This window comes from Gekko japonicus, unplaced genomic scaffold (genome assembly GCF_001447785.1).
Source record: "Gekko japonicus isolate JY-2015 unplaced genomic scaffold, Gekko_japonicus_V1.1 scaffold226, whole genome shotgun sequence".
Classification (NCBI taxonomy): Eukaryota; Metazoa; Chordata; class Lepidosauria; order Squamata; family Gekkonidae; genus Gekko; species Gekko japonicus.
In genome coordinates this window covers 558,101-573,119 of record NW_015169178.1, presented here as the reverse complement: position 1 = coordinate 573,119, position 15,019 = coordinate 558,101, and the positions used below count along the sequence as shown (strand labels likewise).

At 52.4% G+C, this 15,019-nt stretch overlaps 1 protein-coding gene across 1 annotated transcript in view; it reads right to left on the bottom strand.

Moving 5' to 3' along the window:
- TUFT1 (tuftelin 1) overlaps positions 1-15,019 on the bottom strand; it is a 67,253-nt gene that overhangs the window by 24,172 nt on the left and 28,062 nt on the right. Inside the window, 3 exon segments of the mRNA XM_015416048.1 lie at positions 2,522-2,608; positions 5,620-5,724; positions 7,942-8,016. Coding sequence (XP_015271534.1) covers positions 2,522-2,608; positions 5,620-5,724; positions 7,942-8,016 — 267 coding nt within the window.

The following is a 15,019-nucleotide window of genomic DNA, read 5'->3' as shown; positions in this document are numbered from 1 at the left end:
GATACACTATATTTTTAATATGCTAGTTGTGATAATTTCATGACAAGTAAAAATGTCCATAGTCATATTTTATGTTCCTAAAGTAACAGAATGACTTTCAATCTGAAAAAGAAAAAAGAAGTACTAATGTAGCATTTTTTTTTTCAATTTTTCCCAAAATTTCTGGTTTTTTTTCCGGGGAAAAAAACGGGTTTTTTCCTGAGCTTCAAAATTTCCGGAAATTTTACATCTCTAGAAGGGGCTCCAGCCCCCTACTCGTCTCGGCTGCGTTGATCCGGCATCGTTTCCCTCTGCTCGCTCTCTGCCATCCCGTGCTGCTTGCCCGCCCTCTTTGGCAGCACTCCCCCTTGTTGGAAGAGCCGAGCGTCAAGTGCCCGGCTCCCACGGCTCTTGGGAACATCAGCAGCCTGGCAGGGAGAGCTGCCTCGGGGGGGGGGGGGGGGGGGGAGGCGAGGCTCTGGCAGCGTCGCCAGGCGTGGCACCAGCCCGGCAAGGGCGGGGCAGGGGGAAGCCACAGAGAGTGGGGACGATTCCCTACCGATTTCTCCCAGCCAGCCAAAACAATTAGCTACTTGAATGTGGCCGCTTTGGAGAGAGGCTGAGTCAGAGAGATGCCACGGTAAGCCCCGGGGGGGGCGGGCAGAGGTATTGCAAGCAAGCCTGAACACAGAGCCCCTCAAGCATGGCAGACGGCTTCTGCAACTCAGCTCGGCTTTCCCGACGGTCGGAACGTCGGTGGAGCGCTGCGGCAGGCATGCTGAACACCATTCACCCGGTCGCCTCTGGCGAGTCGTGTATGCCTCCAGGCGAGCACCCAGGGCCACTCGATCAAAAGCGTACAACCCCCCCCCCAACGGATCTTCTTGCGTTCCCTTCTAGCCCCCAAGATTCTAGACAAGGCACATGTGGGCCGGTAAACATTTGCGGCAAGCAGCGACACGTTTATTCGGAACGAGAGAGCGAGAATTCAGCAGCCCGGTTCGGGGAGGCTGCTAAGCTCCGAGTCGCCGCTTGCGAAGTCTGTTCGGCAATTAAAAACGAATCGCACGCCCCAGATGCGCACATCGCTCCGATGGCGCATGCTCTCTTCTGCAGGCCACCACACGGAGGCTTGCAGGGCGCGGAGGCGCCACCCATGAGCACGGGGATATCACATCCAGCCATCACCCCGGCTCCTGAGATTTCAGACACGGCCCACGCGGCTAGCGAGCACGCCTTCTGACGCCGGCAGGGCTGGACACCGGCTGCGCTGACGCTGGACAAGAAAATCGCTTTGGGATCGTTCTGTCCCTGTTGCATGCCTGCACAGCACAACAAAGATCCAGCAGCACCCTGAAAACTAACAATTTGAAAGGGCCACTAGGTTTTTGGTTTTCTTTGCAGCGACCGACTGACAAGTGTACCCCTTAGTCGGTTGTTCCCCAACACGATGCCCGCGGGCACCATTGGATCCTTTTGCTTGGGGTCCCTAACATGGCGCCCATTTCCCGGCACACGCCAAGTGCTCTTAGAACCTGGGAGGGGTCAGGCGGGGCATTTGTCCAACAGGGCTTCTGATTGGCCGCGCAGATTAAAAGGCGTCCCGTCAAACAGAGCCTCTGCCTGAAATGTCAAATTCGTACTGTTGGAATTCAGATGGGTAGCCACAGTCCCGTAGCCAGGATTTTGCGGTTCGCGGGGCAATTTTTTTCCCTGGTGGGGCGGAAGTTCTCAGTGCAGGAAGAAAAGCCATTTAAGCCAACGGAAAGCTGCTGCCGGGATAGGTCTCTAAATTGCAAGCTGTCCGCCACTTTGGACAACAGTTCTCAGCTGCTGCAAGTTAATCACGTCTGCCAGCCTGAGCAACAATTCTGAGAACAAGCTGGCACGGGGGGTGTGTGTGTGTGTGTGTGTGATGACTTCTAGAGTCAAGAAAGGTAACAGGCACAAAAACTCTCTCTAAAGAGACTAGTTTCTTGACACAGTTAGAAGGCATCCTAGAGGTCACCTACTCCAACCCCCTTGCTCAGTGCGGGAATCAGCCAACTACAGCTCCCCACTCTGCTTAAAGAAGCGCACGCCTTTAAAAAACATTTTAAAATGATTGAAAAGAGCATTTACAATAGAAATTCTTGTGGGGCTGTGCCTTTAAGAAAGGGGGCGGCGCTCCAAAAGCCCTACCGCAGCCACGGGCCTGGGTAGCCATTTCAGTCTGTCTGTAGCAGTAGAAAAGAGCGAGAGTCCAGTAGCACCTTAAGGACAAAGACTTAAAGGCTGCCACGTATTTTGTTCGTCGCTAAGGCGCAACTGGCCTCTTGCTCTTTGCTACTGTTAGAATGAAGTATAACCTCATTTGCTGATATTTTTCTGGTCCTCCTCCAACGGCCATTTTGTGACTGGTGCCGCCTGCCGTGGCAGCCAATTTGTGATTGGCCCCGCCTCCTGTGGCAGCCATTTTGTGACTGTAGTGGACGCTGTGGCTGGATTCTAAAGGTATCCGGAGGCTCCACAAGATACCCGTTGTGGAAAAACCGCCACGTACCTCTTGACTTGGACAACTGTCGCTTTTCAGCAGGTGGGAGCTCTTCTCGTGCTTCACCTTGTCCTCTGCTCGGGCCTTTAGATACACCTGAACCACGGAAGGGGAAGAAGACCACAACACCTGTAAGAAAACCGCTCCCTTCCGGCAGTGAGAGCACCGACCCCAAGAGACAAACAAGAGACCCAACCCCGTTTGCACAGTGGCCAATCAGAGGTCTCCAGATGGCCTCCATGCTGGGTGCAAGGGCTAAAGTCACCCCATTCTACAGTTGGTAATGAGGGTGCACTGCATCTAAACATGGAGGTTCCATTTAGCCACTGTAACTGGCAGGTGCACTGCCTCTGAACATGGAGGCTCCATTTAGCCACTGTAACTGGCAGCTGTTCATGGGAGGGGGCCGTGGCTTAGTGGCAGAGCATCTGTTTTGTACGCAGAAGGTCCCAGGTTCAATCCTCGGCATTTCCAGTTAAGAAGAAGAAGAAAAAGAAGAGATTGGATGTATACCCCGCCCTTCACTACCCAAAGGTGTCTCAGAGCGGCTTACAAACTCCTTTCCCCTCCCCTCCCCACAACAGACACCCTGGGAGGTAGGTGGGGCTCAGAGAGCTCTTGACAGAAACTGCCCTTTTTCAGGAACAGCTCTTATCAGAACTACGACTTGCCCAAGGTCATCCAGCAGCTGCGAGTGGAGGAGTGGGGAATCAAACCCCGTTCTCCCAGATAAGAGTCCGCGCACTTAACCACTACCCCAGACTGGCTCTCTTAAAAAGGACCAGGCAGCAGGTGATGGGAAAGCCCTCTGCCTGAGACTCGGGACAGCGGCTGCCAGCCTGTGTAGGCAATACTGACCTCAATGGCCTAACAGTCTGATTCAGTATACAGCAGCTTTATATTTTGGTGAGGGGCCGTGACTCAGTGGAAGAGCATCTGCTCGGCATGCAGAAGGTCCCAGGTTCAATCCCCGGCATCTCCAGTGGAAAGGACCAGCCAGCAGGTGATGGGAAAGACCTCTGACCGAGACTCGGAAGAGCAGCTGCCAGTCTGAGTAGACAATACTGACTTTGGTGGACCCAGGGTCAGATACAGTTTAAGGCGGCTTCATGTGTTGCTGTGTCTTATCCTCCTTGAACTTGTCTAACCCCCTTTTAAAGCAGTCCGAGTTGATGGTCGTCGCTACATCCTGTAGCACCAAATCCGGCAATCGATTCCCTCTTCAAATGAAATGCTTTTCTTCGGTCCGCTCCTTACTTTCCTTTGGGCATCGAGTCAAAACAGCCTCTCCGGCTTTTAATGGGTATTTTACAGTCTGCCTTTAGCCCGAGGAGTGATTTATGGAGATTTTTTGGGCTACTCGTTGCGTGTTTTATACTATTTTTACGCCCTGGGTGGTTTGAAATGGTTTCAAGCTCGTTCCTAATGGCTTCTTTTTAAAAAATGAATTCACATTAATGGTCTGATCTGCTCGTTTTAATTGAAAGCAGGTCTCTGGAGAAGCAGCGCATACTTTTTCCCCAAATATTTCTGTATTTTATTACTTTTCTACTCCATCTTTTTCCCCTACAGGGACCCACAGTGGCTCATGGTTACCCTCTCCCCAATTTTATCATCACAACAACCCAGTGAGGTAGGCTGGGCTGAGGATGTGAGAATCTTCTTCTCCATTTTATCCTCACAACAACCCAGTGAGGTAGGGTAGGCCGAGAGCATGTGACTGGCCCAAGGTCACCCGGCAAGCTCCATACCAGAGTGGGGATTCGAACCTGGATCTCCGAGATACTAGCTCGGCACTCTAACCTCCACCCCACACTAGCTCTCGCTCCATAAATAAAGATTGTCCATTCCGAATTTACTGCCCGTCAGCTTTGTCATGAGCCTCCGTGTTTCTAGTACTTCAGGGAGAAAAAGTCCTGCAACTCACTACACCAGTTTGGTGTAGAGGTTAGGAGCGCGGAGTCTAATCTGGGAGAACCGGGTTTGATTCCCCACTCCTCCACCAAATGCAGCTGCTAGTGCGATCTTGGGTCAGTCACAAGTTCTCTCAGAGCTGTTCTCTCAAGGGCAGTACTCGAAAGGGCTCTCTCGGCCCCCTGCCTCACAAGGTGTCTTGTGGGGAAGGGAAGGGAAAGGAGTCTGTCAGCCGCTCTGAGACTCCTTCAGGTAGTGAAGTGCGGGGTATGAATCCAATCTCTTCTTTTCTTCTTGGGTCAGTCACAAGTTCTCTCAGAGCTGTTCTCTCAAGGGCAGTACTCGAAAGGGCTCTCTCGGCCCCCTGCCTCACAAGGTGTCTTGTGGGGAAGGGAAGGGAAAGGAGTCTGTCAGCCGCTCTGAGACTCCTTCAGGTAGTGAAGTGCGGGGTATGAATCCAATCTCTTCTTTTCTTCTTGGGTCAGTCACAAGTTCTCTCAGAGCTGTTCTCTCAAGGGCAGTACTCGAAAGGGCTCTCTCGGCCCCCTGCCTCACAAGGTGTCTTGTGGGGAAGGGAAGGGAAAGGAGTCTGTCAGCCGCTCTGAGACTCCTTCAGGTAGTGAAGTGCGGGGTATGAATCCAATCTCTTCTTTTCTTCTTGGGTCAGTCACAAGTTCTCTCAGAGCTGTTCTCTCAAGGGCAGTACTCGAAAGGGCTCTCTCGGCCCCCTGCCTCACAAGGTGTCTTGTGGGGAAGGGAAGGGAAAGGAGTCTGTCAGCCGCTCTGAGACTCCTTCAGGTAGTGAAGTGCGGGGTATGAATCCAATCTCTTCTTTTCTTCTTGGGTCAGTCACAAGTTCTCTCAGAGCTGTTCTCTCAAGGGCAGTACTCGAAAGGGCTCTCTCGGCCCCCTGCCTCACAAGGTGTCTTGTGGGGAAGGGAAGGGAAAGGAGATTGTAAGCCGCTCTGAGACTCCTTTGGGTAGTGAAAGGCGGGGTATCCATCCAATCTCCTCCTCCTCTTCTTCCTCCATCATTTTATAAAAATGGCTCCCCACACCCCCCACACGCCCGCCATCTTTTCTCAAGATGGCCGCGGCCTTCCCCTCACAAGAAAGGCGTCCCGAGAGGTCCCCGGGTCCTCCCACAAGGGCGCTAGAAAGCCACAGACGCTTCGCCACGGCAAAGGGCTCACCTTGATGATCTCTTCGTCCCCCTCGCTGGACTTGACGCACTCCGAAGCCAAGGCGTGGCTGCCCGCGGGCCGGTTGGCCACCATTGCAAAGGCCCTTCCCACCGGCTGTAAAGAGAGAGACCAGAAGGAGGGCGGTGGATATCGGGCTCTCTCTCGCACGCAAGCAGGGGCCAGGCAAACAATTTGATTTTTAGGAAACACGGAACGGGACTCTTTCGAGACCACGACGACACCCGTACACAGAGATTATTAAAAAGTGGAGGGTGGGGGGCAAGTTAGACAGTAGAGCGGAGGTCCCCAACCCGTCTGAGCCCGTGGGCGCCTTGGAAATCGAAACACAGCATGGAGGGCCTAGGCACAAAATGGCCACCACAAAATGGCTGCCACAGAATCAGAGTTGGAAGGGACCTCCAGGGTCATCTAGTCCAACCCCCTGCACGGCAGGAGATTCACAAGTACCTCCTCCCCACACCCCCAGTGACCCGTTCCGTGCCTTTTGTTGTTCAGTCGCACAGCCGAGTCCGACTCTCCGCGACCCCATGGACCAGATCACGCCAGGCCTTCCGGTCTTCCGCCGTCCTCTGAAGTTTGCTCAATTTCATGTTCGTTGCATCTATGACACTGTCTAACCATCTCATCCTTTGCCGTCCCCGTCGTCATTGACCTTCAGTCTTTCCCAGCTTCAGGGTCTTCTCCAGTGAGTTCTCCCTTCTCATTTGGTGGCCAAAGTCTTTGAGCTTCAGTTTCATTATCTGGCCTTCCAGGGAACAGTCAGGGTTGGTTTCTTTTAGGATTGACTGATTTGATCTCCTTGCAGTCCAAGGGACTCTCAAGAGTCTTCTCCAGCACCATAGTTCAAAAGAATCTATTCTTCAGCGCTCGGCCTTCCTTATGGTCCAACTCTCGCAGCCACACATGACTACTGGGAATACTAAGCGCTGAGGCGACCCTTCCTGCCCTCCCTCTCGCGATCTGCCAGAGTTCACAGGATGAGTATTGCTGTCAGATGGCCATTTAGCCTCTGTTTGAAAACCTCCAAAGAAGGAGAGCCCACCACCTCCGAGGAAGCCTGTTCCCAAGGAACCGCTCTAATTCTTCTGAATGTTTAGCTGAATACTCTTTTAACATAAGAGAACATAACAACATAAGAGACCCCAATGTTGGATCAGGCCAAAGGCCCATCCAGGCCAAAACTCTGTGTCACACAGTGGCCAGAAATACCAGTGCCATCAGGAGGTCCACCAGTGGGGATTTAATTTAAACCTGTTGGTTCTGGTCCGACCTTCTGGAGCAACAGAAAACAACTCTGCAGCAGCCTCTATAGGACAGCCCTTCAAGTACTTGAAGATGGTGATCGTATCCCCTCTCAGTCGTCTCCTCTCCGGGCTGAGCACACCCAGCTCCTTCAGCCTTTCCTCAAAGGACTTGGTCTCTAGACCAGTGTTCCCTCTAAGCTGAGTTAGTGTGAGCTAGCTCACAGTTTTTTAGCCTCTGGCTCACACATTTTTGCCTTAGCTCAGGAAGGATGGCTCCGAAGCAAACTAATTTGTGCAGTAGCCAAATTGCTCGCTCACAAGTTTAATGCCAGTAGCTCACAAAGCAGAATTTTTGCTCACAAGACTCCACAGCTTAGAGGGAGCATTGCTCCAGACCCCTCACCATCTTCGTTGCCCTCCTCTGGACACGTTCTAGCTTGTCTATATATCCTTCCTAAATTGCGGTGCCCAAATACGATAGGTGGGGTCTACCCAGAGCAGAGTGGAGCGATACCCTCACTTCGTGTGATCTGGACACTCTACTTCTGCTGATACAGCCCAAAATCGCATTTGCCTTTTTCGCAACCACATCACACTGTCGCTTCGTGTTCAGTGAATGGTCTACTAAGACCCCTACACCCTCCTGCCAAGACAGGTCTCCCCCATCCGATAATTTACGCATTTGATTTTTCCGACCTACATGCAGAACTTTACATTTATCCCCACTGAAATTCATTTTATTCATAGGAGGGGAGCCAGCTGCAAAATGGCCGCCACAGATTACTTCAGAGACACAGTGAAGAGTCTCGCGGCGTGGCAACTGCAGCCGCCGAAGCAACATTTTTTAAAAAATCTGCACAATCAGATGCCTTGCTGGGCAAAAACCCTACATGGCACCAGGAAAGGAGTCGGTTGGCCCCACGGCACCCACGAGAACCACGCTGTGGACCCCTGAGATCGACCAAGGAACGCCTCAGCTCTCCCCAAGCCAGACGGAGCCCCCTCCACCCAGGCGGTTCCGACAAGCCGGACTTTTGGGTTTCGGCACACGGGGGCGTCTACTCACCTTCTGCTTCACTGGGTCCCGCCTCTCGCCGGGGAGGTCATTCTGCAGCGTCAGCCGTAATATTTTCACACTGTCCTAAAGATGCAGAAAGAAAGAAAAAAAAGCGGCTGTTGCGAATTGCTCCTGACTGCGTTGCTGACAGATTGTCATCGATGCATGCAGCATCTTATGGAATCAGGTAGGTCACTGGCCTGTGGGTGGAGGTTGTGGCTCAGTGGCAGAGCCTCTGCTCGGCATGCAGAAGGTCCCAGGTTCAATCCCTGGCGTCTCCACTTGCAGCAGGCAATGGGAAAGACCTCAGCCTGAGACCTTGGAGGGCCCCATGCCAGTCTGAGACGATAGTAAGGCAGTTTCCTGCATCCATTTGCAGCTAAAGGCATTTATACATCTGGACTGTGGCGTCCTTGCTTATTGGGGAGACAGTTTTACCTTTAAACACTCTCTGAGTACATAAACTTGGTAGTTTTCTGCTGCCACCAGGAATTAAAAATTCCAAATCTCTCTCTTTTGGTAGTATGACCTAGGGTCTAGGCACTTCAAAGGACTATGTGGCCCTGAGGAACTACTGTACTGGTTTCTGGGATAAGTTTAAACAAAAATTGATTTATTTAATAAATAACAAAATAAGTTTCTGTTTATTTTGAACAGCTGCTGACAAAAGGAACTTGTAAATATAGCTGTCAACAACGCCAAACTCCACTCTGCAAGGCTTATTCGCTCATATTTATATAGCCACACAGGCTAGTCTCTTTGTTCTATTCACTGAATAGAATCAACTCTCTTAGTCACGCAGACTAAACTGTAGGTCTTATTTACACAGAATTAGACTCGGAGTTCCATATTCACACAGACTAAGCTGTCTCTTCAGACTTCACACACAGAATCCTTCATAACTCTCGGAGTCACACAGACTCTCTTCAAAACTCTTCCATACTTGTCTCTCCTCAAAGACATAGAATCCTTTCAGATACCCCTCCTCCCACACTCTCAGTCATCAACCAATCAAATCACACTCATCTCCCCTATCGCTCTCCTTACATTACTGCAGTCAAACTCAACATTTAAAGACACACACACACCAAAACATGGAATCATTACATGGACCCATGGGGCAAAGGCACAAAAGGGAAGGGAGAGGAAGTGAAGTGCCACAGAATCATAGAGTTGGAAGGGACCTCGAGGGTCATCTAGTCCAACCCCATAAATGCAGGAAATTCACAAATACCTCCTCCACTGCACCACCAGTGACAGCTGTTCTATGCCCAGAAGATGGCAAAGAAAACCAAACCCCAGGATCCCTGGTCAAACGGCCCTGGAGAAAAACTGCTTCCTCACCTCAGATTGGCGATGATCAGCATTTCCCTGGGCGTGCAAGAAAGGGCCAGGAAGGAGAAACAGGAAGGCAGAGATCTGATAGGGCTTCCTCACTATGAGGATGAGGGGATTAAGAACGACGCAGGCTTTGGGAAGGCGTCAGCAAATGAGGAAGAATTAGAAGTGGCATCACTCCTAATCCTTTAATGGCCTTCATGTAAACAGAACGAGCGCACACCTTTTCTGAGCGCACGCCTCCTCTTGACTGGGGAGGGGCCGTGGCTCAGTGGCAGAGCCTCTGCTTGGCATGCTGAAGGTCCCAGGTTCAATCCCCGGCATCTCCAGTTAAAAAGGACCAGGCAGGAGGGGATGGGAAGGACCTCTGCCTGAGACCCTGGAGAGCTGTAAAGAGGGGCTGTGGCTCAGTGGTGGAGCATCTGCTTGGGATGCAGAAGGTCCCAGGGTCAATCCCCGGCATCTCCAGTTAAAAAGGACCAGGCAGGAGGGGATGGGAAGGACCTCTGCCTGAGACCCTGGAGAGCTGTAAAGAGGGGCTGTGGCTCAGTGGTGGAGCATCTGCTTGGGATGCAGAAGGTCCCAGGGTCAATCCCCGGCATCTCCAGTTAAAAAGGACCAGGCAGGAGGGGATGGGAAGGACCTCTGCCTGAGACCCTGGAGAGCTGTAAAGAGGGGCTGTGGCTCAGTGGTGGAGCATCTGCTTGGGATGCAGAAGGTCCCAGGGTCAATCCCCGGCATCTCCAGTTAAAAAGGACCAGGCAGGAGGGGATGGGAAGGACCTCTGCCTGAGACCCTGGAGAGCTGTAAAGAGGGGCTGTGGCTCAGTGGTGGAGCATCTGCTTGGGATGCAGAAGGTCCCAGGGTCAATCCCCGGCATCTCCAGCTCAGAAGAGTAGGAGACTGGATTTATACCCCGCCCTTCACTACCCAAAGGAGTTTCAGAGAGGTTTACAATCTCCTTTCCCTTCCACAGAGAAGGTGGCACTCCTCTGGTGCAAGGTAACTTACGCTGGGGTAACTGGGGCTGTTAGAAGAACAGAGTGGTGGGTCCCAACCCCCTACGTTGCAAAAGTGATATTAGAAAGATTGCACAAAAGGAACACACACCCCTTTAAAGTAACTCCTAACCTTACATAAGCCAGGGTGGAAAGGTTCCAAGAACAAGTCGCTCGGCAGAACCAGAAACTGACACAAAAGGACCAGCGGCAAACTGGAGTCAGCCCCGCCCCACTGTTCTAATCCCCTCTTGCCAACATAAAGCAGAGCTCTCTGGGCAGCCAGTTTCGGAGGGCGGGCGTACCGGTCTTGCAGAAGAAGTGCCACATTCGAATCCAGGAGCACCTTGAGAGCCCCAGAAGATATCTCTGGGTATGAGCTTTTGAAGAGTCAAAGCAGCCTCCGTCGGATAGTTTTGGCAGAGGTAGCTTTGTTCTGGGGCGTGCGTGGCGTTTGCAAGCAGACTCCAATTTTCCATGGGGTGTGTCTGAATCCTGAAAGTCGGGCAGCAACTTGTGCAGAGGAGCAGAGGGACACAAGACAGCCACAACGGGAGACCCCGTCGCACGAACACGTGAGGCTGCGTCATACTGGACCAGACTCTTGGTCCGTCAACATCAGTATTGTCCACTCAGACAGGCAGCAGCTCTCCAGGGTCTCAGGCGGAAGTCTTTCCCATCACCTCCTGCCTGGTCCTTTCAACTGGAGATGCCGGGGATTGAACCTGGGACCTTCTGCATGCCAAGCAGATGCTCTGCCACTCAGCCACGGCCCCTCTTTACAGCCCTCCAGGGTCTCAGGCGGAAGTCTTTCCCATCACCTCCTGCCTGGTCCTTTTAACTGGAGATACCGGGGATTGAACCTGGGACCTCCTGCATGCCAAGCAGATGCTCTGCAACTGAGCCACAGCCCCTCTTTACAGCTCTCCAGGGTCTCAGGCAGAGGTCTTTCCCATCACCTCCTGCCTGGTCCTTTTAACTGGAGATGCCGGGGATTGAACCTGGGACCTCCTGCATGCCAAGCAGAGGCTCTGCCACTGAGCCACAGTCCCTCTTTACAGCTCTCCAAGATCTTTTAACTGGAGACGGCAGGGACCGAACCTGGAACAAGCTCTTCCATTGAACCACAGACCCTCCCATCCTGTGCCAACTACTCCCGCCAACTTAGCTCTTAGGTACCTCTGTTGCTTCTCGAGTCTTTGCGTAAAAGTCTGCATTTTCATAACCACGAGGACCAGTCGCATGGTTTTTAAAAGTGACAAAAAGAGAACCTTGAACTCACAGCTCTGAGGCAGCCACCAGATTCCGAACTGGGTGTCACGTGCAAGTAACTGAGCGCCAACTGCACACAGACGGGGATGCCAGAACGGTGGCCACACCTTAAGCAACGTGGGGAGGGGCCGAGGCTCGGTGGCAGAGCCTCTACTTGGCATGCGGAAGGTCCCAGGTTCAGTCCCCGGCATCTCCAGTTACAAAGGACCAGGCAAGAGGTGAAGGGAAAGACCTCCGCCTGAGACCCTGGAGAGCTGTAAAGAGGGGCTGTGGCTCAGTGGTAGAGCCTCTGCTTGGCATGCAGGAGATCCCAGGTTCAATCCCCGGCATCTCCAGTTCAAAGCACCAGGTAGGAGGAGATGGGAAAGACCTCAGCCTGAGACCCCGGAGAGCTGTAAAGAGGAGCTGTGGCTCAGTGGAAGAGCCTCTGCTTGGCATGTGGAAGGTCCCAGGTTCAATCCCCTTGGCATGCAGAAGGTTCCAGCTAAAAAGGCCAGGCAGGTAGCAGGTGATGGGAAAGACCTCCGACTGACAGTATGAGTCAGCAGTACTGACCCTGATAGACCAAGGGTGGGATGGGGCTGTGGCTAAGTGGCAGAGCATCTGCTTGGCACGCAGAGGGTCCCAGGTTCAATCCCCGCATCTTACATTTTTTTAAATTATTAATTAATTAATTATATTTCTACCCCGCCCTCCCCGCGAACGGGCTCAGGGCGGCTCACAAAAAGGGCACCATGTGCCAATATAAAACAGTAAAACACATAAAGACACATAAAAACGTTATCAAAATAAAGTGCTCAACGGTGTTATTAAAACTACCAGGTAGGAGAGAGCCAGTTAAGTGCGCAGACTCTAATCTGGGGGGGGGATGGGAAGTTTTCCGAGCTTCAAAATTTCCAGAAATTTTACATCTCTACTTGGGCCAGGAAGCTGCGGAGGCTCAAGTGGTTAAGACGCTGAACTGCAGGCTGTGGATGGTCGGTAGTTCAGCAGTTCGAGACCCGGGTGCCGCATGACGGAGTGAGCTCCCATCTCTAGTTCCAGCTCCTGCCAACCTAGCAGTTTGAAAGCAAGAAGTTGCAAGTAGATAAATAGGTACCACTTAGGTGGGAAGGGAACAGCGTTCTGTGCGCCTTGGTGTTTAGGCATGCCGGCCACATGACCACGGAAACGTCTTCGGACAGCGCTGGGTCTTCGGCTTTGAAACGGAGATGAGCACCGCAACCCTAGAGTCGGATTCGACTGGCTTTTGAGCAAGGGAACCTTTACCTTTTACTTGGGCCAGAGACCACCCAAGAAGACTCAGCGGAGGAAGGCAACCGCAAACCACCCTCTGCCCCTCTCTCGCCTGGGAAAGCCCAAACTCCTGGGGCTGCCGGGAGTCGGCTGTAACCGCCTGGCGTGCTCTTTATTATTTAGTGATTGAGATAACGATGCGCCCCCTTTGTTCCTCGTGGAGCTCAGGGCCGCTCCCGGCAGAGATACAGCACATAGAACAGAGCGCACAAAAAGCAAAAATCCCAAATCACAACGCAGGACTGTCCGCCAACTTAACCAAACGCAGCCCTAACTAAAACCACCTTCAGCTGCCTCCGAAAGATCAACAGTGAACACGTGATCAGTGTCACGAGTTCGACATGTGACAGGGCAAGCAAAATAGAAGAAGACTGGATTCATACCCCGCCCTTCACTACCCGAAGGAGTCTCAGAGCGGCTGACAATCTCCTTTCCCTTCCCACTCCCCACAACGGACACCCTGTGAGGTAGGTGGGGGCTGAGAGAGCTCTTTTGAAGACTGTTTGTAAGAGAACAGCTCTGAGAGAACTTGTGACTGACCCAAGGTCGCACCAGCAGCTGCATGTGGTGGAGCGGGGAATCAAACCCGCGCACTTAAGCACCACACCAAACTGGCTCCCTCTAAAGCCTTCTCTATAGCCAATTGTAGCCAGGAGGCAGAATGTGGGGAGGCGGCGCTTAATAATGGTAAAAAGCAGCATGTAGTTTTTCGGCATGACCAGAGGCGCACCAGAACCACCTGGCAAGCAGGGCCTTAATCAAACTCATCTCTCTTCACCTTTGCAACATAACCATGCTGCTCCAGCAACTTCAGAGATACCCAGAGGCTGTTTGGGGCACGAAGGCGATGCAACGCTGCTATGCTCCTCCCCACCCGCCCATGCGCCACTTGGCGGTGCATGCCAAAAAGGACCCGCCTACTACTACATTCAGGGGTCAGGCCAGGGAAAACCAAAAGCCCAGCATTTTTGCAGCTGTTGAGCAAGACTGGACCTCTCATGGACTTCTGCTTCAGATATTGAAGAAGAAGAAGAGGAGATTGGACGCATACCCCACCCTTTACTACCCAACCGAGTCTCAGAGCGGCTTGCCCTTCCCCTCCCCACAACAGACACCCTGTGAAGCAGGTGGGGCTGAGAGAGCTCTCTCCAGAACTGCCCTTGCGAGAACAGCTCTGAGGAAAACTTGTGACTGACCCAAAGTCACACCAGCAGCTGCAAGTGGAGGAGTGGGGAATCAAACCCGGTTCTCCCAGATTTGAGTCCACGCTCCTAAACACTACACCATGCTGGCTCTTGATCCAATAATCTCTTGAAGCTGTCTGTGCCTGTAGCCGCCACCACTTCCTGCAGCAGTGAATTCCACATGTGAATTACTCTTTGAAGGAGGAAGGATTTCCCTCTTTTCCTGCTGCCTCCAACTTTCCCTGGCATTATTGTCTTATCCAGTGACTCAGTTTGGTGTAGCGGTTAAGTGCGCGGACTCTAATCTGGGAGAATCGGGTGTGATTCCCCACTCCTCCACTTGCAGCTGCTGGATGACCTTGGGCAAGCCACAGTTCTGGCACAGCTGTCCTTGAAAAAGAGCAGTTTCTGTCAGAGCTCTCTCAGCCCCACCGACCTCACAGGCAGTGTTCCCTCTAAGCTGAGTTAGTGTGAACTAGCTCACAGTTTTTTAGCCTCCGGCTCACACATTTCTGTCTTAGCTCAGGAAGGATGGCTCCAGAGCAAACTAACTTATGCAGTAGCCAAATCGCTCACTCACAGCTTTAATGCCACTAGCTCACAAAGTAGAATTTTTGCTCACAAGACTCCATAGCTTAGAGGGAACACTGCTCACAGGGTGTCTGTTGCGGGGAGGGGAAGGGTGGGGATATAAATCCAATCCCCCCCCTCTTCTTCTCATAACGTGACCAAAGTACAACAACAACCTCCGTTGGGTCATTTCATGTTCTAGGGAGAGTTCCGGCTTGATCTCGTCTACACCCAACTGGATTTGTCTTTTTGGCGGTCCGCGGCATCCGGAAAACTCCCCTCCAACACCGCATTTCAAATGAATGAACTCGCCCGGGCTGCACTTCCATAAAACCGCACCGCTGCCTCCCCCGGCTCAGCAACTGCAACACCAGTCTCGCTCGCCCATCGCGCATTCTTGCAAGCATGACACACCGCCAAGGCTCCCAT